This window comes from Cnephaeus nilssonii, assembly GCF_951640355.1.
Source record: "Cnephaeus nilssonii genome assembly, chromosome: 2".
NCBI classification, from domain to species: domain Eukaryota; kingdom Metazoa; phylum Chordata; class Mammalia; order Chiroptera; family Vespertilionidae; genus Cnephaeus; species Cnephaeus nilssonii.
In genome coordinates, this window is record NC_137073.1 from 69,205,955 (window position 1) to 69,231,114 (window position 25,160).

Sequence of the window (25,160 nt, forward strand, 5' to 3'; positions counted from 1 at the left end):
TGCATTGGGCCTCTAGTATATATATATATAATGCCTTTTTTTATCACCATAATTTCCATTAATTCTTCTGCATTGGGACCAGGCAGAGCAATACAGAATCATTTGCTAGTTTATGTTCATTCTGCTTGGTGCATGTATTTTTAATTTCCAGGATTAGAGGAACTTGCATATTAAACAGACTTTTACACCTTTTGTGATACTTATTTCATTTAAATATCACCAAATAGGCTTCTTGTGTCCATTTTGAGGCTTACGTGTACTTCTGGGGATCTAGCTGCCATCTGTTAATAGTTCATGACACTTTGGTTGGTAATTCAGTTAGCCTACAAAGCCATCTTTGTCAGAGATAATGGAAACAGTGAATTAATGCCAATGTTAACCCTTGTATGTGCTTTTGTGAGTGTGTGTGCGCGCACTCACACACACATGTATTATAGTAGTATAAATATTGGCCACTGACATCTGCATATTATAAGGAACCAAAACCATGGAGATGATGCATAGGAATATAATTTTATGCAGACTTGTATACCTGTTGCCTCTAATGTGTTAATTTGTTAAAAAGAGCTTTCAGGTATTACTGACTTCAAGTGTAGGTTAGTATACTACTTGCCCCAGGAGCTTTAGTTTTAAGAAATTTCTAATTGCCATGACTCCTATAAAATTGAAACTGTGTTTACTTCCGGGCTTGCTAATTCTTTCCTAAAATTCCTTGCATATCCATAAATGATTAAGGAATAAAACTTAGGCTTAATCTTCCTTAGGCATCACATACTTAGGCTATTTTATTTAACTCCATCGTCATGATTTCACCTTCCTATATCTAGCCCTGGATGGTCAGGGACTTAAAGTTTCCCAGGGGGAGCTTTATTTTTCAAGGGGTTTTCTCTCTCAGCCCCTACATCCAGGTGTTTTTTTTTTTTTTTTCTGTGTGTGTGTGTGTGTGTGTGTGTGTGTGTGTTTTCCCCCATGTACTTATGTTCGACTAACATCATCAGAGCTCTAGTCAGTCCTGATTTCATGACCGTTTCTGCCTTCTTCACGTTTTCTCAGTGGATATGGAATCAGCACTTTTTGAGACACTAAGGCAGAGTGGAAAGAGCTTGGTTTTAAAGTCACACTGACATGAGCTCAAACGCAATTGACCTTAGTCAAATTGCCCAGTCACTCTGACATCATTACCTTCATCTTCAAATAAGAGTAATTTTCATCTCATCGATTGCTTTATAAATTGAGTTCCACACATTAAGTGATTAGTCATAAGTGTTTCTCTCCCCCCCATTTTGAATCTCCAGCCTCTTACTGACAATGACCCATTTAAGTCAGGACTTCCACAAACTCCTATGGTCTTTTCTTAAAAAAGGAATTCCTGGAAGTTACCAATAATTTTCCTCTTTGAACATGTTATGATATATTTTGGACATGATAAAGAAGCTTACAGCTTTTTAAATATTTATGTTCTCCACGCCATGCATGCCAACTGTGCTTGCTCTCTTCATTTCTTTACGTGCCAAGTTGACGAGCCAAACAGCGTGAGAGGAAAATACTGTCAGGACACAAAGTGAGCTTGTCTAATGTGGACTCTGTGCAGACGCAACCTTAACGGGAAAGAGTGGAGACTGCTCCCTGGTTGCACAGGGATACCTTGATTAACGAATCACCTGGGAACAAAGCTCCTTTATAAGCAATTCAGCTGAGTAAATTTTTATTTTAAAACTTCATGAATCAAATGAAATAGTGCTGGCTTGTGTCACATATTTCAACAGTAATATTCGGGGTAAGCTGCACTTGCGCACGGAACAGAAATACCTACTCACAGAGTGTCTATTAGGATAAAGGCGATGGGGTGGATTCTAGGAAAAATTGTAAAGCTACTTCAGATAAAGCCTCTTTTCACTATTGTAATCACCATGCTCCACCCCCGCATACACCCAGCCATAGATCACTACCCTGGAGTCGCGCTGCTCTCAGAAACATCTCCCTTTACAAACAGGAATCAGAATAATCCACACTTTGAGTTACAGTTCCTGTGACTTTGTATGGATGTTACTTAGTCATATCTCAATCCTGGCTAGAAGCTGGTGCTGCTGAAAGAGATTCTGAGTTAACTGGCTTGAGATGGGACCCAGAGTTGACATTCTAATACAGATTCAGGGCTGAGAAGTACAGCTTTAACATAAAGTTGTGTTTTCATCTTGTGGCCTCTCCTATCATGATATCCATGCTTGTCTGCTGCAGTGGCTGTAGAACTCTTGTGTCAAAAGCACATGGGCTAAGTTTATAATGAAGGTTCCTGTGGCCTCAGCAAAGAGTCACTACTACTGAATCCTGAAATATCTGGTAGACGTGAGTGAGTGTGTTGTGTGTGTGGTGCGTATATATGTGTGACAGGTGCCCCGGGGAGAACTGGAATATTTTTGCTTAACCAGCAACCAAAGTGATTCTGTCTCACTCTTAAGGTTTAATAACTTTTATCTTATTTATAATTTCTACCTCATGGAATAATTTAATTAACTTTTGCTAATAAAAAGTTCCAACAAAGTGGTTGATAGTGGGGTATTTTCATGATATATATAACATTGTAAACAATATTATTTATAATAATTACACTCTAAATAAGGTCAATCTTATTTGCAAAAGGAAAGAAAAATCAAATTTATACATCTGAAAGGTCTTTTCCAATATATACGTATTTTGAAGTATGAGTATATAAATGTTAATTTAATGTAAATACCCATTAATCTGTCATTACCTAATTATCTAATGACAGATATCTAATATATACACTGAATTTCAAGTTAAGAGCTTGTGGTCATTGTTTAGAAATATGAAATCTCAACCTCTTTTTCTGTCTCTCTCTCTCTCCCTCTGCTCCCCTCTCCCCCCACTGTAGCCTCAGACGAGGAAGAGCCAACTTCAGCAGGTAAAGTTACTATTCTGTAAAGATTATTCTTATTTAACTTAATGCTATTAAAAATGGAAACACAATCCTTTGAAGTGTATGTCCTAAAGTTTCAACCAGAAAACTGGTATAGGTTTACTTATTTACTCTCATAATTTCTTGGACCTACTATTTCAGATTAAATGATGTTGGAATTACAAATAAAAATAGGAAAGAACAGAGGAAAAAATAACACAAAATATCACATCAACATTAAAAAATAAAGGAAATTAAAACATTCAATAAAATGCCTAAAACAATAAGCCCAACCAGTGTTGTTCAGTGGTTGAATGTCAACCTATGAACCAGGAGGTCATGGTTCTATTCCCGGTCAGGGCACATGCCCAGGTTGTGGGCACAATCCCCAGTGTGGGGCCTGCAGGAGGCATCCAATCAATGAGTCTCTCTCATCATTGATGTTTCTATCTTTCTCTCCCTCTCCCTCCCTCTCTGAAATCAATAAAAAAATAAGGTTAAAAAATGTCTAAAACAATAAAATGAGGAGGAAAAAATTTAAAACGATAACATATAGAAAAAATAATAAAATGGGGAGGATAAAATAAAATGATAAAATATACTTTCAAAACTGTGACATTCTATATAGAATACTGCATTATAAAATATATAACCAACATTGAACATGATATTCATTTAAGTTTAAGGATAAAAATTACGTTGTTGCCTTAAATACTCACTTTATTTAAAAACAAAATTTTGTATAACTTATGGCATCATTACTCTGTTTCTTATTCAGAAAATCATCTATTTAGTAAGCACAGGCTGAAGTGAGAACTGAGTATCATGAAGAATAAAAATGGTAGAGAAGGCATGGTATTTTGAACATCATTAAAACAATGATTCTGTTTAGAATATTTTCATGCTTCATTCAGTCTTGAGCTATTTTTTCCAAACATGCCTTATTCTTCTCATTTGAACCTCTAAATTGCCATTGCAAAAGCAAGTGCTTTTTTTGTGTAGATTTGTAGAGAAGGTTCATAATACATCACATCTGCATTTTTCCTCATGGAGAAATGTTCTGCTCTGAATGTTCTGATGGGTTGCATTAGCCAAAGGAACATTTTTTTTTGTAGCAACTAATTTACTAGGGCAGTTTCACCTAACACCTGTAACTAGCCAAAGCTTCTTTTATCTTATTTGAATATTATGTTCAGGTATTTAAACATCTTATTTCATTGAGTGTAAAAACACATTTATGAACTATGCAAGAAATTCCTTCAAACTAGGTTACATCCTAATATCTAATTACAAACTAATGAGATTCATAGTTTTTGAAGCTGCCATAACAGATACTGTGCCTCCAAATGAATCACCTTTAGAGGTGATAAATGAAATCCAATTATGTTGCTATTACTCAAATAATTTTTTCAAACTCCCTTTTGAAATTTTCTTCAGAATTTGTTTATGAGTTAGCAACATCAGTTATTTCCTTATAGTTTCAGAATTGTGCTACTGAATTCATCAGACTTCGTCTAATAAATGTCTATAAAAACCAAAGATTTGCAAATATTAAGATTATGTGTGTGTGTGTGTGTGTGTGTGTGTGTGTGTGTGTGTGTGTGTATCTGTGGGTGTGAAATGCAGCTCAGTTTGTAACTTTGAAATCAAATCAGTTTACAGTTTTTGAAAGGTGATCACATTAATCAAATTTCATGAAATAACACTCTATAATAAAGTTAAGTCAGTGGCTACTTCTTCCATGTTCCACAAATCCAATTATCATTTAAGTTTCATGATAGTGAGAGGCTTCATAAACTGATTATATCAATACTTTTGTCAGTCATTTAGAAAATTAGGATACTTACATTAGAAACTTGACTGCTACAAATGATGTAATAAAGATAGAATTTAATTTATTAACTATAAGGTATATCAAATCAGGCTTATTGATATGTAAATTTACTCATTCCTGTTAATTTATTTGATCTTTTTAGCTATTATTTTACTTTTTTAGAAATATGATTTATGTACCAAATTGACAAAATTACTATGAATTAAAACAAAGGCAAAAAAGTAGGAAGATTTGACTTTGGTGATGATAAACACAATGAAGTATACAGATTATGTTATCATAGAATTGTACTTTTGAAACCTATATAATTTTATTAACCAATGTTATCCCAATATATTTTAAAAAACAATGGCAAAATGGAAATTATTATTGAATGAGATCAAAATGAGTCAAAACTGACAGTGGGAAGCTTGTGGCTATAAGGAAATCAGTGGCAATAATGAGTCAAAATACAATTTGCTGTTTTTGTTCATACTACCTAAAAACAAATATTTAATTTTCTGTCTCTCTTGCCTAAGGGGAGATTTTTTATTGCTTTAATTGTCTTTTTTTAATATCAGAGAAAGAGAATGAGTTTGGGTTTATATAAAACTAGCTATTAATACTGAGTTAACATTTAGGAACAATTATGATTAGAAGAATTAAATATTCAGATGAATGTAAATGGTAAAGTCTTTTTAGCAATCAGCTAAATTAAAATAGTAAACTATTAAAGTCATAGTGTTCTTCATATGTTTATAAAGTTTATCATTTATTTAAATGTAAAATTGTATTTGTGGCCTATTAACATCTGATACTGATTAGTAATGATGATAAAGGTTACTTCCTGGATACAATAGTTTATTGTAGACTTATTTCAACCTCTGGGATGCCCACCAGAGATGAAGAAAGAGTGATTTGGTATACCAGAGCTTCAACATTCTCATTTGTTTCTTCCAAATCTTTTGACATGTTTAATATTTTAAATGCTCAGTTTGGCCATTGAGGAAGTACACCTAAGAACACTAATAATCTGCACATCTAATGTAACATTGGCTAGCAGTAGTAAAGATTTGAAAGTATAGTTTTATGTATAAATATATATTTATAACAATAATTTTATATCTATATATTTATAGTTTAACCTTTTGCACTCGGATGTCGAGTGTGACTCGACACGGTTAGCATTAGAATAAAGGAATCGAGAAAAAAGCAAGTGAGTACAAAGGGTTAAACTAGAGGCCCAGTGCATGAAATTCATGCATGGGGGGTCCCTCAGTCTGACCTGTACCCTTTCCAATCCGAGAGCCCTCAGGGCATGTCCTGCTGACGGCTTAGGCCCGCTCCCTGTGGTTCTCTGCTCTCTGCGGGGCTTGCCTGCTCCACACCATAGCGATGGGCAAGCAAGCCCTGCTGGGTGCTGCCTGCAGTTGGGCTTGTCTGCTCCTGGGTCACCGCGGCAACAGGCAAGCAGGCCCTGCTGTCTGCTGTCAAGCTGTGCCGCTGGACCCACCCCCAGGCCCACGCTGAGGTTGCCTGTCCAGCCCTGCCTGGCTCCCCAGGCCCCACAGCAGCTGCGGCCGCTGGGGTCTGGCCCTGCCTCCCTCTTTGGCCCTTGAAGCAGCCTCGGTGGCTGCTGACCAGGCCCTCCCCCCATGCAGGTGCATGGAGGCGGGTCCGGGTGCCGCCCCCGCTGCCGCCCCCGCCACCGCCCCTGGAGAGACCCCTCAGCGTTGCGGGTCCGGGTGGCGCCGCCACCGCTGAGGGGTCTCTCGGGGGGCGGTGGCGGCGGCGGCTCCCGGACCCACCCCCATCAGCATTAGTGGGTCTGGGGGCGCCACCACCCCCACCACCGCTCCGACCTGCGAACGCTGAGGGGTCTCCCCTCAGCGGGATGGATATGGCCATTGAGAGGCGCAGGGGGCGGGACTCGCGAGTCCCACCACCTGCTCCTCTCAATGACTGGATAGGCCACTCCGAGTCCTGCCCCCCAGCCTCCTGCTGCCCAATCGTGGGCATAGCGGAGTGATGGTTATTTGCATATTACTCTATTATTAGATAGGATAAGCCATATAACAATGCACAGATTAGATATTCTTCTCTAACTTAGGAAATATTAAATTTTAGTTCTATAAAACATTTGTATTTACAGTGAATATTGTGATTTTCTCCACTTTGCTACAGATTTCTTTTAGATCTTTTTCCTGTTTTTGTATGGAGTTTAATTCTACATGGCCGACTATACTCAATTATTCAACAGTTCATGCATTTTGAAAAGGAATGATATCTTACCACATTATTCTCTAATGAATAAGAGTTGCTTTCGCATTCTAATCTTAGCACTTTATTTCCTTGGGGGTCTGAAATAGAGCTTGGCATTCTTGTTTTTACATTTGTTAAAAATTTTCTCCACTTTTATACGGAAATGAATATTTCCCCTCTAGTGCCTGGATTAACTTTTCTAATTATTTTATCAAGTATATTCTTGTTCATAAATATATGCTAAACAGAATTAAGTATTAAAACCTAATATGTAAAACACCAAAGTTTATTTCTACAATCTCTTGAAAACAAAGCCATTATTTGTAGATTCTCAGTGCAATAGGGAAGAAAACTTTGCTTCTTAAGATTTAGCTTTGGTCAGTTTCATGAAAGACATTAGTGAAAAGACCAAATAGTGCATACCTTTTTTAAAAATATATTTTTATTGATTTCAGAGAGAGAAGGAGAGGGAGAGAGGGGTAGAAACATCAAAGATGAGAATCATTGATTAGCTGCCTCCTGCACACCCCCTACTGGGGATCGAGCCCACAACCCAGGCATGTGCCCTGACCTGGAATCAAAACATGACCTCCTGGCTCATAGGTCAATGCTCAACCCCTGAGCCACAAGGTCAGGCAGTGTTTACTTTTTTTTGAAACAAAACTTCTTTATTGGTAGGTGTGTGATAGTGATTTTGAATTGTGAGGAAAATAGTTTTTTAAATCCTTGTTATATGTAGATAGTTTTTTTTTATATGTTCACTGAGATAAACTTCACTGTAATATAGAATTCTGATAATAGTAGGAATTTGGGAGATTAAATACTCCATATTTTCCTCTATAAACAGGTTTAAGAATTAAAGTAATAAAAGAGGGAAAAGTAATATATTTATATCTTTACTTACATATCTATGAATATAGATATAGATATATAATCTATAATTTTTACCCAAAAGTATAAAACTGGACTTGAAATAAATAATTAAAAGTCTTAAGATCTTATTCTTAAGAAATATGTAAAATAACTAAAATCCTTCATAATTAAGCTTGAAGCTATCATTTCTTCAGTAATGTTTGTAAATATCTAGCAGTGCACATGTTTAAAAATATTTATGTAAAGTGACATGATTATTTTAGTTGTAACTGAAGCACCAATTTAATGTTGCTTAAATAATAAGAGATTTTATTGGCTCACAAAATTTAGAATGAGGAGCTCATTTATGTCACTAAAAATCTGTGGGTTTTTTTTCTTTCCCCCAATTTTTTTGCTTTGTCTACTGTGGTGTAAAATTTATCTTCATCTTCAAACTGGTTTCCCTCGTGGTGGTGATATATCTGCCAACAGCTGCTGTGGTTGTATGCATCTTTATTCATGTCCAGTGAAGACAAAGAAATGACATTTGTTCCCCTGCCTTCAAAGCAAGTGTCCTGAAATCCATTCTAATTGGACAGGCTCAGATCCCATCTGCCACCCCTGAAACACCCAGCCAGTCAAGACATCCCCCTGTACCAGACCATGAGGTTGATTTTAGCTTTCTCTTAAGATCAGAAGCCATGTGGATGAAGGGCAGGGTACGCCATAGGAAAGGAAAGCTTGATATTCATGCTTGGTGGATGATTAGTAAAGCCAACAAAAAGTAACCATTATAATACCCCTTTGTCACTTTTTAGTATCTTCTTAGCTTTTCTCCTACGGTTTATGTTTTTGATATTATTTTATAAAAATTCTTATGAGATCTTGAAAGTCTATGAAGAAATAAACTTGGTGCACATCTTAGTAATATTAACATACATAAACAGAAAAGGAGACTATATCAGTCAGGGAGAAGCAGAACAAAAAGGATGCATGTACATCTACAAATATATACAATGAAGAGATTTATATTTAGGATTTGGCTCACATGATTATTGGGGCTGGCAAGTCCAAACTCTGTAGGGCAGGGCAGCCAGCTGGAAACTCTGGCAGGATCTGTATGTTATAGTCTTCTTCTCAGGGAAACCTGTTTTGTTCTTAAGGCCTTCAACTGATTGGATGAAGCCCACTCATGTTACTGGTAATCTGCTTTATTAACCAAAGAACTTGTATTCATGTATGCATAACCCATGGACACAGACAATAATGTGATAAAGGCTTGGTGTGGGGGGCACATGAGGGCAAGAAGAGGTCAATGGGGACACAGGGGACATCTGTAATACTTTTCAACAAGAAAGATAAATTAAAACAAATAAAGTCAACTGAATATAGATGTTAATCACATCTATAAAATACCTTCACAGCAACTTCTAGAGTGGTATTTGACCAAGCAACTGGACACCATAGTCTAGCTATTATTGATAAATATAATTTTTACACTTTAAATATCAAATTTAAAAATTTTTATATTTAGCTAACCTAAAGAATGAGTAAAACTTATATGAACACACACTGTTTTGCTTTTCAACAAGTCTATTTCAGGGAAAAAAAAAACAGATCAAGGATAAATTATATAAATACAAACTGTTTTGCTTTTCAACAAGTCTATTTCAGAAAAAAGAAACAGATCAAGGATAATGTGCAATGTTTAATAAATTGCTTCCTCACTCTCTGTATGTACTTCGGCTTCCAGGTTTCTTTAATTTCTAGTCCTACCTGCATTGATGGAATTCATCTTTAATGCCATCTCCAATTATCTGGGTCAATTTTTTGCTGTCCCAAGTTTCAACTCAAAGTCTAATACAAATAGAGCACTGAGAAATATTAATTCAATATTCCAGGGATTTGTTGGTTCAGGGAAGGCATTAAACTTTCTGTTTCATGATGGGTAGGTTAAAACTCCATGGACTTGCAGCCTTGAATCTATGCCTTTAAGTGCTTTTATTTTCAGATAAATAACCTGTGAAGTTTTTTTTTTCTTTTAAAGTTTTATTTTCTTTATTTGTAAAATGGGATAATAATAGTGCCTACCTTAGAGTTTTCTGTAAAGATCTAACATAATGATACATGTAAAGTTCTTATCACACGATGCCCATCCCTTTTACACAGAAATAAATTGTTTTTATTTTCATTTTCATTAATGTGTTTTGTGATTTTTATTATGTGATTTTGATTATGATTATTAGTCAGGCAATATATTGAGTGTTCTATGTACAGCATTTTATTTAACTTCATAATAAAGCAATACAACTAAATATATATATTATTATTTATTGCTTTAAATATTTAAAGAGAAAACTAAATTTGAAAATATGAATAAATATGCCCAAATGTAACACATCATAAACAAGTAGCAGAAGCAGGATCCAAATTCAGATTTCTCTGGGGAAACCTTGTGCTTTTCTAGTGTAGCAAACTCTGTCCTGTTCTTCACTTGTAAGGGGTTTTAAATAGAATGTATTTCTTTTCATTATAAAACTTATAGAATTATTCAAGCATTTTTGTTATGCATGTATTAGAAAGCTGTGCATAATAACATGTGCAAAATTTTTCCTATTATTTTAAATGACAATCTGATTACTGTTGTAATTTATGGACCATGCAGACATTTTTGAAAAGATAAAATAGAAAATGAAAATCCCCCCTGCCGCCTTCATCCATATTGAAAATTTGCATTTTTAAAAAATACTCTGCCACAGTCCAGCTGCTCTTATGGGCTTCTCCATCTCAGCTGCTCAAACTAAAACCTTCCGGGTCAACTTTGATGACACCCCCTACATCGCATCCTCACCAGATCTTTTAACCTCTTCAAAATAAACCTAAAATTTAATCACTTCTTTCTATCATCTCTACCAACACCCTAGTCCAAGGCTCCATATTCCCACACTTGGCTTATTGTGCAGTGGCCGCTCAGCTAGTGTTGCTGCTGTAATGCAGGCCCCTCCGTACCCTTCTCAGCAGAGAGGCCAGGGTGATGCTCCTACAAGGCCCTGCCATCTTATCAGTGTTCTGCCCCAAGCCCTCCAGTAGCTCTAATCTAACCCACAAATGGATTTAGGATTGAAATGAGATATAATTTTCACCCTTCTCCCTTACCTCCCTGGCTGGATTTCTTACTATTGCAGCTCCATCCTTGCTTTTCTTCAAAGCAAACACAACACAGACCCTGTCTTAGGCTGGGCTTTGCACTCACAGACCTATTGTCTGAGGGCTTCTCGCAGATATCCGCATGGCTACTTCATCACATCCTTGTGTTTTGACCCAGAGATGCCTTCTTAGAAAAACCTTCTCTTTATTTCTAAAAAGGTCACACCTTCTCCACCCGGCCATGGTCCCCTGCTTTGCTTTATTTTTTAATGTCAGCACTGGCTGTGCACTCTACATATACAGTTTGATTATTGTCTGTCCAGGTTAAATATAAACTCCCCGAAGGCTCAGGGTTTTTTGTTTGTTTGTTTGTTTTTGGTCTTATTTTATTCAGTATTGAATCTCCAGGGTCTAGAACAAGCATTTGGTCCATAGTACATACTTAATAAGTATTTGTTGTATGATTGAATTAATGAGTAAATTAAGCCACACTGAATCTATGCTGATTTTAAAGCCTTGTTAACACAAGAACATACACAGTATTTCTTATTAGGTAATGTAAAGAGAGGGGTGATGATAGATATATTTTTCAATTTAATAAATAAATGAATAGGATTATATTAATAATTTGATGAGAGTCTTAATGCTGCTTTAAAATTACTTAAATCCCTCAGCAGAGAAAAAGGCTATAGCGTTGATTATTGTTTTTCTGTTTTTGTTGCAGTAAAGTAAAACATGTTTTGCCTGGTGATTCTTTTCATGCAGTGTCATAACAATGTCATTAATTTAGCCATTGTTAGTAATTACTGGATGGAAACCACAGCAGTGATTTTAAGAAGCTTCAATCACACTGTAGTGCAGGGCATGGTAAGGAGGAGGCTGGCTCTGGGCAGGGACGCCCACAGAGTGCAGCACTCTGCACGCAGAGGCCGGGCCGGCTGCAGGGCCACCGGGCTCCCTGAGAGGAATGCAAGAGGAGAAGGAAGGAAAAGAAAGGGCCTGCTCTTCTATTTTTGTACAATATCTTCCTCCTTATTGCATTATTGATTCATATCTCATTAAGCTCATAGGCATTTTCAAATAATGTTATTTTAAAGTTGCATGGATAGTATATTGTTTAAGTCTTGGAGTAATGCATCTACACTAATAAAAGAGAAAAATGCTAATTGGCCGTACCTTCGCTACACCCACAGCCAATCAGAGCAAGTATGCAAATTAACCCAACAAAGATGGTGGTTAATTTGCATACGCTGAGGGAGGGAGGAGTGAAGACTGCATAGAAGGGAGAGGGAGGGAAAGCAGAAAGCAAGGTGGCTGCCAGAGGGAAAGCGCGGGCGGGGCAGGCAACGGCGGGCAGTGGGCGTCAGCAGCAGCAGCAGCAGCAGGGGGCGGAAAAGTGTGGGGTGGCAGCAGAAGGGAAAGCACGGGGCAGTGGTGGCAGGAGGGAAAGCGTGGGGGGCAGAGATGGCGGGAGGGAAGGGAAAGCACCAGGCAGCAGCGGGAGGGAAAGTGTGGGGCAGTGGTGGCGGTGGGAGGGAAAGTGTGGAGGGTGGGGGGGTGGCGGCGGCGGGAGGAAAAGTGTAGGGTGGGGGGTGGGGGGAAAAGGCGGCAGGGAACGTGCGGGGGGGGAGAGGGGCCGGGAGAGGTGGCGGTGGCGGGAGGGAAGCCCGCCGGAAGCCCTGTTCTTGCAGGAATCTTCCTGCAATTGGCCTCTAGTCTATAATAATAAAAGTGCAATATGCTAATTAGACCAGACGTCATTCCAGATGTCCTTCCTTCCAGACAAAGGCATAGCAGTTGGGGGCGGCAGCAGAGGCGGCAGAGGCCCCAGCGGCAGCAGCAGCAGGCGGGGGCCGGGGCCAAGGCCCTTGCACGAACTTCATGCATTGGGCCTCTAGTTTTAAAATAAAATGAAATGTACCCAAGTATAGTATTTTTGGAATACATTTTTTAAGATGTTACCCAAAGCAAATTTTCAACTGCTAGACTTCACCAAGATTTAAAAGACATGTTTCATATCAATTCAGCTAATTTTTTGCTTCTCTAGACATAAATCTAAATGAGAAAATATTCAGTATTTATTTCTCATCCAATTTAAATAATGTGTTACAGCATTGCTGATTGTTTTGAAAAAGAGTGAATAAAACCATTCTCAAAAATAAAAACAAAGAATAAAAGCCACTGTACATAGCAGCCAGTGGCTTGTGCTGAGGCTTTAGATGTTCATCAAAGAACATGATGACACCATCAGAGACTGCGGCCCTGAAACAGTTGCATCCATAACTCAGTGTTTGAATGTGTTGAGAATTGTTGCAAGTACTAAGCCATTATAACTGAAGCTAAAATAATAAATTATAAGTTGAATGCATAGGGATTTTCCCCCTAGAATTTTAACATTTTATACTTTTACCATTAAGTTTTACAGTAAGTTTTATTTGTAAGATCATGAAAAAACCATTGGGGATTCTGATGCATGTTGAGTTCTCACTAATATTCTTTAGACCAGAGTGCTCAAGCAAGTTGTCCAACTTTGTGAAGATTTCTGAGAATTTAGAAAGCTAGAGGAGTGGGATATTAGCATATTTTTAAGTAACTTGAGTTTTTGGCTGTGATTGTTTTCAGTTACCTGTGTTTATATCATCCAATTACTCTGTGCTCCTTCCTCATACGTGGGTGGGTAGTAGAAGGCTGAGAGGTAAAACTATTGACTCACACTAATTTTATCCTTATTCTGGAAATGAAGAAACCAATAAACTAGTCCCTGAAGGCATTCTTTCATTTCACTCCATGAAACCTGTGCCTGGTTTTATGACCCGTCACACCCATATTTCTTCTCCCTAGGAGGCAGAATAGTCTCCTTTATTCCAAGTCATACATGCTGTGCTCATTCTTACTTCAAGCTTTAATTCACATTTGTCTGTCTGGGGATGCTTTCCCTTCCCTTTTTACCTCTAGCATCTATCCATCTTTCCACACTCATCTCAAGGCTTACATCTCTCATCTGCTATAACTCACATTTATTTCTCTTTTCCCAAATTCTAACTTGTGTATCTGTTAGGAATGTTCTCTGTAGCAGGTAATTGAGATTAGCATGATTGGGGAAGGAGTCTGTTTCCTGGGAGGTCACAGGATGTTTCCTACTGCCTTTCAAATGGATCATGTTTAGTATGAAAGAGGGATAGAATAGAGGTCAGAGAGCCAACATTTTCTATCCTTTAAGGGATTTGTGTTCCTTTATTATGTAATGGATGTGCATTGGAATTATTTCTCCCCCTGGACTGGGGCTCACTCTTGACAGTGACTATCCTTCTAGTGCATTCCCTTATCTCCATTTCAATTTTATCCTTTGTTGGCAGAAAAAAAAAATGAGCTGAATATGAGTGATCTGTTTTGAATAAAACACAAACATTAACTATGGTAAAGACAACAGTCTTTTATCCAAGTTTGTTTTAGCAACTTGGGAGTCAAGGCTTAGCCTTACTATAATGAATACAGAAACTTTTAAGCTATCCCTATTTTAAATTTTCCTTTTCTGATCATTTTGACATATACATCTCTTTGCTACATCCATTTCTTATGCCTGGAAATGTTCTTTGAGGGGGATGGCAATAAGCAGTGAATTAGAATGTGGTTAGACACAAGTCTATAAGCTCTTTCTAGGTTCGGGTAACAGAAGGCAAGTGTCTCACTGTGATGCGGAAAGAACCCCTGGGAAATAATCATGTTGAGTAACTTGAGAGATAGAGCAGAAAACACCAGTAGATTGCTGTGAAAAATGTGTCAAGAAGCATTTTAATGGAATTTCTTCCACTTTATTTACCAGTGAGCTGGGTACTCAATAAATGTATTTATTGTCTTGAGTGTTATAGCACTGCCAACTTCTCTACTCCATGATGGATAGAAGTTGAAAATAACCTTACGGTTCACCATCTGTCATTAAAAAGTCAAGCTCTTCAGGTTCTTCATGTGGACACAGCTTCTTTATAACATTTTAAATGTTATGGACATTTCACACTTCATATTTCCTTTGTGAAAGAAATGCAGCCTTTTGCAATGACACATCTGACTTTATTGTTTCTCTTGCTCCTTGTCAGATTACTGCCCATCCTTATTTTGTAGTCTATTTGAATATTTCTTGTTTATTTCACATACTTTGGAGCTATCTAAAAATCTTACTGGGAAAAAAGTGGCACACATATAGGTACAAACATACATACATGACTGTGTAGAAAGTTACTATTTTAATTATCAAGGCTACTTAAAGGACACATTACATTAAAATTTATACAAAACTGCCATGGCCCGTGTGCCTCAGTGGCTGGGCATTGCCCCACATACCAAAAGTCTGTGGGTTCGATTCTTGGTCAGGGCACATGCCTGTGTTGCAAGCTCAATCCCAGGTATGGGGGCCCTGCAGGAGGCAGCCAATCGATGTTTCACTCTCACATTGATGTTTCTTTCTCCCTCTTCCTCTTATCTCTAAAAATCAATGAAAAATCTTTTAAAAAAATAAATTACACAGAATTAACATTTCTATTTTAGGTCATGCAGCCATTTTTTGATAGTTGGCCTTGGGTCAATTAGTTTATTCTTATAAAGAATCACAATAGAAAAGAGAGGCCCTAGCTGGTTTGGCCCAATGAATGGAGCATCAGCTTGCAGACTGAAGGGTTCAGGATTTGACTGCATTCAAGGGCACATGCCTGGGTTGCAGGCTCGATCCCCAGTAGGGGGCATGCAGGAGGCAGCCAATCAATGATTCTCATCATTGATGTTTCTCTCTCTCCCTCTCCCTTCCTCTCTGAAATCAATAAAAATATTTAAAAAAAAAGAAAAGAGAGAATTTGAAGAGCTATTTTGAGATCACTAATATGTTATTTCAAAGATGAGCAGAAGACTGCAGTAGTAAGGGGCCAGCTGAATTTCCAAGTTAATTAGAATTGAAGTAGGCAAGAAGGAAAGGACAAGTTACATGTAGACCTACAAGAGATAGAAAGCCTATATAATAAAGAGGTAATATGCAAATTGACCCTCACACCCTCACACAAGATGGCCACCCCCAAGTGGTCAAAGATGGCCGCCACAAGATGGCCGGCAGGGGAGGTTAGTTGTGGGTGATCAGGCCAGCAGGGGAGGGCAGGTTAGGGGCAACAGGGCTGGCAGGAGAGGGCAGTTGGGAGCAACCAGGCCGGCAGGAGAGGGCAGTTGGGAGCAGCCAGACCAGCAGGGGAGGGAAGTTAAGGGCAACAGAGCTGGCAGGGGAGGGCAGTTGGGGGTGATTGGGCTGGCAGGGGAGTGGTTAGGGGGTGATCGGGCTGGCAGGCAGGCGAGCGGTTGGGAACCAGCAGTCCCAGATTGTGAAAGGGATATTCGACTGCCAGTTTAGGCCCGATCCCACAGGGCCTAAACCAGCAGTCAGACTTCCCTTGAGGGGTTCCAGATTCGAGAGAGTGCAGGTTGGGCTGAGGGACCCCTGCCCCAGTGCACGAATTTTATGCACCAGGCCTCTAGTAATTAGATAATGAATTAAAGTAGGTGTTTAATAGAGATGCAAATTTTAAAACAGAATTGAAGGAAAGGGCAGAATTTAATTAAAGAATGGCCAAACATTGAAAACATGGAGCTTAGTTAGAAAATGTTATCTTGATTGGAAAAATTGAGTTTCATTTTACTTACGTTTTGGTGAAAATAAAGGAAATAATTAAGATAGACATTGTTCAGAATGTTTTAATTTTAAAAATGATTGTGTTCTGAATTGTTTGTTTTGAGGGACATACATGCAGTGGGCATTACTCCCTGAAGTATCTGAAAGTGAATTTGACTAAAAGGGCTATGTAAAAATGTAGGTTTTGCTTGGACAACTAATAACTTATAATGAAGTATTTTAAATAAATTTTGTAATCGCAATGATTAGGTTTAATCCCTATTTGTACAATAAAGCTGTAAGCATTCTTCTATGAGGTAAAATTGTACTTGATGTTTCACTTTTACTAGTTATTTTAGAACACAAGTACAAAGTAACGAAAGTAGAAATCTCTGTGGAAAAAAACAAACAAACAGGTAAATCAAAGCTGTTTTCTAATGGTAGAATCCAATATTTCCAAGAATTGTTGACTATGGCTCAGGAATTGGCAAAAACATATAACAATCTAAATTTTAAAAATATATCTACAGACATTCACTTTCATTACTCCAAATCCTGCCTTTTTTTGGGAAATAGTGAATATGAGAAATTCAAGTATTTTCTCCTTAATTATATATAAAGAGTAGCTTTTTCTTCCTTAGAGAAATGTTGACATTTTTATGAGTATTGCCTTGCTATAAGTCTAGAAATGTGATGAGCCCTTGACCTAAAGTTCTTACCTGACGCTTATGAGGGGAAAACTTCCATTATGTTATAGATTTTATAATAGTTCCTCACCTATGTGACCTATCAATTAAATTTTTAAATTTTTAGAGTGCATTCTAATTTAGGATTTCCCTGAAGAACACTTTGAATATATATCCCATTCAGAGGTTCCCATGCATCTCATTAAGTATTATAACCCCCCAGAAACATGTGCTATTGACACATCAAAATCAGCACCGAGATTCAAATTTCTTTTGAGAGCAGTTTGTGAAATTAATTTACCTACATGATATAGGCCTGTTAAGTGCTTCATTCAACATCTGCTGGGTCATCTTTGCTAGACATTTTTATCTGAAGAAATAAAAAATATTCCTAGTAGTAGCATTTATTTAATCCCCTAGATTCTAATTCAGGCAAACATGAGATGTGATGCTCATAAAACACCCCATCTTTGAGATTTGTTCAGCTTAATGTTCTTCAGAATATTAATATATTAAAAGCTGAGTGTTTTTCACAGTTTGCGTCTCACAAGTTAACCAGAGGTAAAATTCCGAAGATGATGAATCTAGTTCGTGTCCTCTCCAGATCCATTACTTCTTGACATTCCCCCCTTGACCTCTTTGAGGCTGTTCTCAATTAGCTTTAAAAATGTCTCTTCCTATTTAGTGTTCTGCTTCCTTTGCCTTTCTTTTGTATATAGTTTTATTGTCTCACTGACCCTCTCTTCTATTATATCCCCGCCTTCTTCTAGTTTCTTTATGGCTAGTACTCCCAAATCTGGATAACTAAACCTCTTTGTGATTCAGTTCTCTTGATGAAATGGTGACATTGTAATTATTATTCAGAGGTTATATGTATAAGACACAGTTTAGAGTGTATGTGAGGCTGATTTCTATTCTCCCTCTTCCCTCTAGTCCTGGCCTCTCTCCTGAATTTCAGATTCCCATTTCCTGGCATCAACTACACACAAAATTAATGGCCTATGTGTAAAAAGCAATATTCTTAACTTTCTTTCCCTCTGCCCTTATGTAATCTCACTCCCGGTGGCATTGCCCATTTCCCTGTCAGGCATAGGACTTTCAAGTCACCTTTAATTCCACTCTCTTCATCAACATTACTTTCTACAATCATTTGCTTCTTACTCTGAAATATTGTTAAGCCCATTCCTACTGTGTGTGCCCAACTGGCATTCTGTAGTAGTAAAAAAGTTTTGTGTTTGCACTAACTTTTCTTAGCTCATTATAGTTTAAAAAATGTCACCCCATGATGGCATCGGACTCCCATTACCCTTTTCTTGCTCAGTTAGTCAAGATGAACTTGGTTATGGCTGAGGAACAAGCCACATCTAAATCTCAGTGACTTAATGCACTGCAGAGGTGAACAGGGGATCTCTTCTCATTGCAGACACATAGGGACCCGGCTAACAAAGGCTTTATTTCAACAGTTGCTTCTATAGTCACCAAGGCAGCATGAAACAAACATGGTAAATCACTCATTAAATCTTAAGACATGTATCAGAAGTAAAGCATATCGCTTCTTATGCAATTGGCCAGAGAAATTCACATGACTAATAATAACTGGGGAAAAAATAGAGAAGTGCAATCCTGCCATATTTGTGAAATCATAATGACTCTATTTTGACAATTATAAGGACTTCCATGCTGGTTTTCTGGCCTACATTGACATCCTCTTCCTCAGACTATTTACAATAAAATCTCTCCATCATAACTCTATTATTAAAAAATTTCATTTACTTTTTTAGTGCCTGTCATTGTTTGTACACCACATTTTACATAATTGTAGCATGAACTGTGCACTTTCATTTTGCACTTAATAGAATTCCTTGCAGATTTTTGCATAAACTAAATTGCTTTCATATTTTTAATTTAATTGGCAGTATCCTAGTCTACTTCATAGCTATGTTAAAGGTTGCTTAACCATTCTTCAACTTGTGGGAGTTAGGACTATTTCAGGCATTTTATTTTTAGTCTATACAACATTTTAAAAAGGCTGACTAAGTAAGGTTAAGGTAATTTAAAGACTGGATTGTCAAATCAGCCTTATACAAATCAGATATCTTATCCAATATCAAAGCTTATTAATGATTTCAAGAATACAAGTAGTCAAGAGGCACAGGTGAAACAAGGAGAGTTTTGGGATTTTGAGACTAGCTCCCCAGCTCCTTCTTTCCTGCATTGGATACCTGCTCTCTGACCCAGAAAAAGAGATGAGGTTTCTAAGTACGGTACATGGATTACCACGTGTAGGGGGAATATTCAGATAACTTTTTCTTTATGTAGTTGTACGGTTTATACGACACTTGCCATAGAGCTACACCTTATAAATTCACAGACTGTAGATTTGTTTAGCAAAAACAATCATAAACTAGAGACATCCTGCTAAAAATATTCATAGATAAGATTTCTCCTCCTAAGCAAATATTTGCTATCAGATTTAGTTACCAGTATGTTTACAAAGCACGGAAACATCTACCTTCCTTTCTTTCCCTTGGATCATACCCCTGATAAAATGAGAGAAATTGATTATAAACCAATTGTTTAGCTGATTTCTACACAAGACTCAAGTGGTATATATTTGGGAATTAGTGTTCATATTCCAGATTAATTCTTTGAGATTTAAGATACAAACAATTAATTTTCTTCATTACCCAAACACACACACACACACACACACACACACACACACACACACACACATACACACACACAGCATATTAGGCTTTTATTATATAGGATATATATATATATATACTCTCATATATATATATATATATATATATATATATATATATATATATATATATATATATTAGAGTCCTGGTGCATGAATTCATGCACTAGAGGGGTCCCTTGGCCTGGCCTGTGGGATTGGGCTGAAAATGGCTTTCAGACACCCCGTGAGGGGTCCTGGATTGCGAGAGGGCTCAGGCCAGGCCAAGGGACCCCACCGGTGCACATTTGGAGCCAGGGAGGCATGCATGAGTTTAGCCAGCCAGGGAGGAACTGCGGGAGGGCTCCAGGGCATGTCTGGTCAGTTTTCCTTAGTCCTGATTGGCCGGACCCCAGCAGGAAGCTCACCTACCAGTTGGAGCATCTTCCCCCTGGTGGTCAGTGCACATCATAGCAACTGGTCGACCAGTCGACTGCCTGCCCCCTGGTGGTCAGTGCACATTATAGCGAGCGGTTGAGTATCTTTAGCATATCATTAGCATATTATGCTCTGATTGGTTGAACGGCCGACTGCACACCAGATACTTAGCATATTAGGCTTTTATTATATAGGATATATATATATATTTTTTATCCTTCCCTGAGGATATGTTTTTATTGATTTTTAGAGAGCGAGGAAGGGAGAGAGAGAAGTAGAGAGAGACATCACTATCAGAGAGAAATATTGATCCATTGCTTCCCCAAGCACCCTGATGGGAATCTAACCCAAAACCTAGGCATGTGTTCTGACCCGAATTGAGCTTTCACCCTTTTGGTACATGGGATGATGCTCCAACCAACTGAGTCAAACAGATATGTATATATTTTTAAATTTTATAAAATATCCAACTTTACCCCACTTCATGTCTGAGTGCCTTATGCTTGAAAAATAATCTTAGGTTTTCCTGTGAAGAAGAATTTTAGTGGAAGTCATAGGAACTGAAAGATTTGTCACTGTCTTTCTCCATATAACAAAGTATTTACAGTTTATTTCCCATTATCCCAATACTTTCAAAAGAAGTAGTTTTCTTACTATCAATGTGTAAATAAATAGGAATGCCTGTCGCTGCATTGATCTAATTTGGACTTAAGAATTTTATTTTTGTCTCTTTTAAAATCAGCTTGAGTTCTATTACAATAATTATATGACTAATCACTGGTTTTGTTAATACAAGTATAATATACCACAAAAGTTGTGTAGCAAGCTTAATAATTTGGATGTCTCACTAAAATATTCTAAATCTGAAATCTCATCAAATATCTACACTAATAAAAGAATAAGATGCAAATTGACCATACCTTCACGACACCCACCAGCCAATCAGGAGTGAGTATGCAAATTAACCCAACAAAGATGGCAGGTTAATTTGCACATGCAGGCTCAAAGGCCCGGGGCATTCCGTACCGCCCCAGACACTCTGGGCCTCTGGGCAGCGTGGGAAGGCGGAAAGGCGGTGCCAGCAGCCAGGGGAAGGAAGGCCCATTCTTGCACGAATCTTCGTGCATCGGGCCTCTAGTTTACATATATAAGATAATATAGCTATGATTCTTGTTTTGAAACAACTTTTTTTAACAACTGGAGAGAAAGCATGCCTTATTTTTTGCTTACTCATAAATATTAGTGAATTTCTATGTCCATTTTGGTTTTTTGAAAACAAATATGCATCATTACTTTATAATCAAGATCTTTATAATCATGATTAATCCCTGAGAAAATTTGAACTCACTAGATGGAATGATTAATTAACACTCTGCCTTTTTTTTTAAGAGTGATTTTACAGAGGCATCTTTACCCTCAGATACAAATCATACAGCATTTATAATTCATATTTTAAATAAACTCATTCAAGAAAATTAATCCCTGAATGTAATCCTGATTGCAATCACCTGGTTTTCACTAATCTTTCAGGCTTCTGAGAGGATTGTACCGATATTCTATTAGAAATCCCCAAATAAAAATAATACAACAAATAAAAAAATAAACTTGATGTTTAACAGGACTGTTCTTCACATTAAGAGGAAAAAACAACAACAGAAAGTTGAACCTTGTACATTAGTTTCTCTCCATTGGTATACTCCATAGATTTAGAAAGGGCTTGTTTTTCTGTCATGACAACAGCCTGTGCTTTAGTTGCTCTCAGCTTGGCTATCAGCCCCTGTTCATTTTGTAGTTGGTCGGAGGATAAATTTCCAGGGCTCCTCCATATGTTCCCGCTAATGGAACTCTCAGCTGAGCTGAGGTGTGCTAGGAGGATGCTTGTATTTCCTTTTACTGCGAGCAGCTAAAGTACCTCAATCCCAATGACACAAAAGCTTCCTATGGCAAAAATTTTACTGGAGATTTGAGGCTGCCAAGAAGAAGTAAAAATGACACAACAAATAAAAAACAAACTTGATGCTTAAAAGGACTGTTCTTCAAATTAAGGGGGGGGGGACAGAAAGTTGAACATTTTACATTATTTTCTCTCCATTGATACACTCATTCCAAGGCGTGCTCCTCTATCTCGGTCACCGTGATTTTCTTTCTTGCTCTGAAATCTAACCTATTGTTTAATTCTCCCATCGCAAATCTCATGCTTTCTGGAGATGGCAGACATTTATCCAAGTGTAAGAGATCAAGTTCATTAGAAAACATTGCCAGGCAAACAAACAAACAAAAACCCCCACTCTCTAAGCAGTTCTCACTTTGGGCTGTATGATCACGTTTTGGGCCTAATACTTTTAATTCACTGATGTTTGAACTTTCATTATATGCAATATAAGGATTTTTCATCTCTTTCCAAAAATTGTTAGAAAGGATGAGGAAGAGTGATTGTTCTTCTGGTTGCATGTGACTGGAAAAGGAAAACAAGGACAAAGGAAAAATAATAAAGTAGTCAGATCGAGATGAAATCTGGATGAAGTCTGTGTTTAAAGGTTTCCACACTTATAGCATAGGCCTGCATAATATCTGTCTTAAGGGCTGTGGCTGTTTATAAAAGACCCTGGACCATCTCAGCACTACCCACCAGAACAAAGACTTCCTCAGAAGCAAAATTAACTCTTGTTGCAATTTGCTCTTTACACAGAGGTCTGAGTCTCTCCATCAAGCAGGACACTGTTGGGAATTAATTATTCTGGAAATCTTACAGTCCAGCAATCTCATTCCTTCCTGGAAACTGTAATATCTTTGGTGACTGCTGAACTGGAATCTTGTCTGGCTAGTGCTCTTCACTAGTCCGTGTTCTCATTCAGCTCTGCTTGTCTGGTCAGCTCCACATTTTTGCTGCTCACCTTTCTCTTGAAAAGGAAAGGACCCCATTCCATGACCCACGAATTTCATGATATGCTAATCATCTTCCCAAACAACTCCTTCGTCTTAACACAATATCTCTATAAGTACAGTACTTACTGTGGATGATTTTAAGTGGTGAGCAAACAAGACATCAATAACCTTGAATGACATAGGCTTGAATAGAATGTTACTTTCTTGCTAATACTCCTTTATTCATTCTGTACATGTCAAAAAGAATGGCTCCATATGTTGATGATCATAACACTTCACTAATATATCCAAATTGCATATATGCATTTAGTATGTGATCACACTATAGTACTACTTCTTTTTCATATCTAGAACTCATTTAGTTTCTTAAACTACACCTGCTCTTTCATATCAGCCCTTCAATTCCTTTCTCTTTCAGCTCCTTGAAGCCTTTTACTAAGCCAAAAACCACAAGGTCCATGATCACAACCACTCTCTTGCACACATTGTCATTTTCTTTGGCTCATTGTGCCTGAGCTGTATACATATAGAAAACATCTAACTTTGGATTAATGGTATCATCCTCCTTTTCTGCTAAACACAGCAGAAGAAATATCACACTACACAGACAGTGGGACCATTACAGTTTCCTTATCTTCAACCCCAGCCAAACATCAACACTACCCAGAAATCCACTGATTGCCTACTCAGATAGCTCCTCTACCCCACCAATGCTATTTAAAATGCTCCTGCTTCCTTTCCTATCACACTGCCTCCTGATATCCTTTCTACTAAGGAGACAGATATGTACTTTGGAAATAAAAACCATCCTCCAGTACTTCATCAAATAGCTAATCCTACACATCCAGTCATTCTTTGCTTAGAACTCCTATTAATTTCCCATTACCTTCAGGATAAAGTCTAAATCCCTAATCTGGCTTGTGAGGCTTATCATAATCAGTCTCTGCTAATCTCTCTTTCTCTCCTGTCAGTTTTTGTCCTGCACTTCAGGTTGAAATTATATATTGCATTTGTTTCAGCTCTACAAATTAGCCATGCTTGGAGTATTCATACATAATATAACTCTCCTCTGCCTGGAGGCGATACCCGATAACCGACCTCCCATATTAGCCAACTTCTGTTTATCCTGTAGACCTCAGCTTTGGATGGTAATTATTCTAGGATGTCATAACTGAGTCCCCAGTGTTGGATTAGTTCGTTCTACATTCTCCCAGAACTCTCTGCACTTGCCTTGTATCAGCACTTATTTCATTATGTTGAAGTTTTCTATTTACTTGTCTGTAATTTTCATTGGCACGTACAATTCTTGAGGCCATTGACTATATTTTGGTATGTTCACTGGATCCAGTGCCTGGCATATAGCAGCTGCTTAATGAGTTTCTGAAGACTGCCTGATGTTTTAAGTTCAAAAGGGCATTAAAATAAACTAGATCTGTTGCTCATAATGAGCAAAACTATCCTTGGTCTCAACTTCAGAGATACCACTTCTTGGGTCCGGGATAACATAGCTCTTAATAGTAAATAAAGCAGGGTAGTTTTTTCTAAAGTCTTTTTATGTAAAGGTCAATAAGATAATACCAAAATATAATTCTATGAAAGTACTTCTGTATTTATCAAAATTATCTTATGTGTTTGGGTAACTGTTGTTCTGACATAGTGCAGGGATAAATACAGCTTTGGGTCAGTATTTACTAAGTTTAATCTTTCATTGCTTGATGAGTCCTTGGAAAAGTTAGCCATTTAAATTCAGAATTCTATTCTGTCAGCAAAGGTAAGTGAGTACTTTATTGCCAGGCACTTGGGATATATTAGTGAACAAAACAAAG

General features: G+C 37.7%; 1 protein-coding gene across 2 annotated transcripts in view; it reads left to right on the forward strand.

Annotated features, from left to right (window-relative positions):
• EDIL3 (EGF like repeats and discoidin domains 3) overlaps positions 1 to 25,160 on the forward strand; it is a 385,163-nt gene that overhangs the window by 136,067 nt on the left and 223,936 nt on the right. The window contains exon 3 of one of the 2 annotated variants that reach the window (XM_079785021.1): positions 2,894 to 2,923. The exons of the other annotated variant lie outside the window; for it this stretch is intronic. Coding sequence (XP_079641147.1) covers positions 2,894 to 2,923 — 30 coding nt within the window. The remainder of the gene's footprint in view (positions 1 to 2,893; positions 2,924 to 25,160) is intronic. 2 annotated transcript variants of the gene reach the window in all.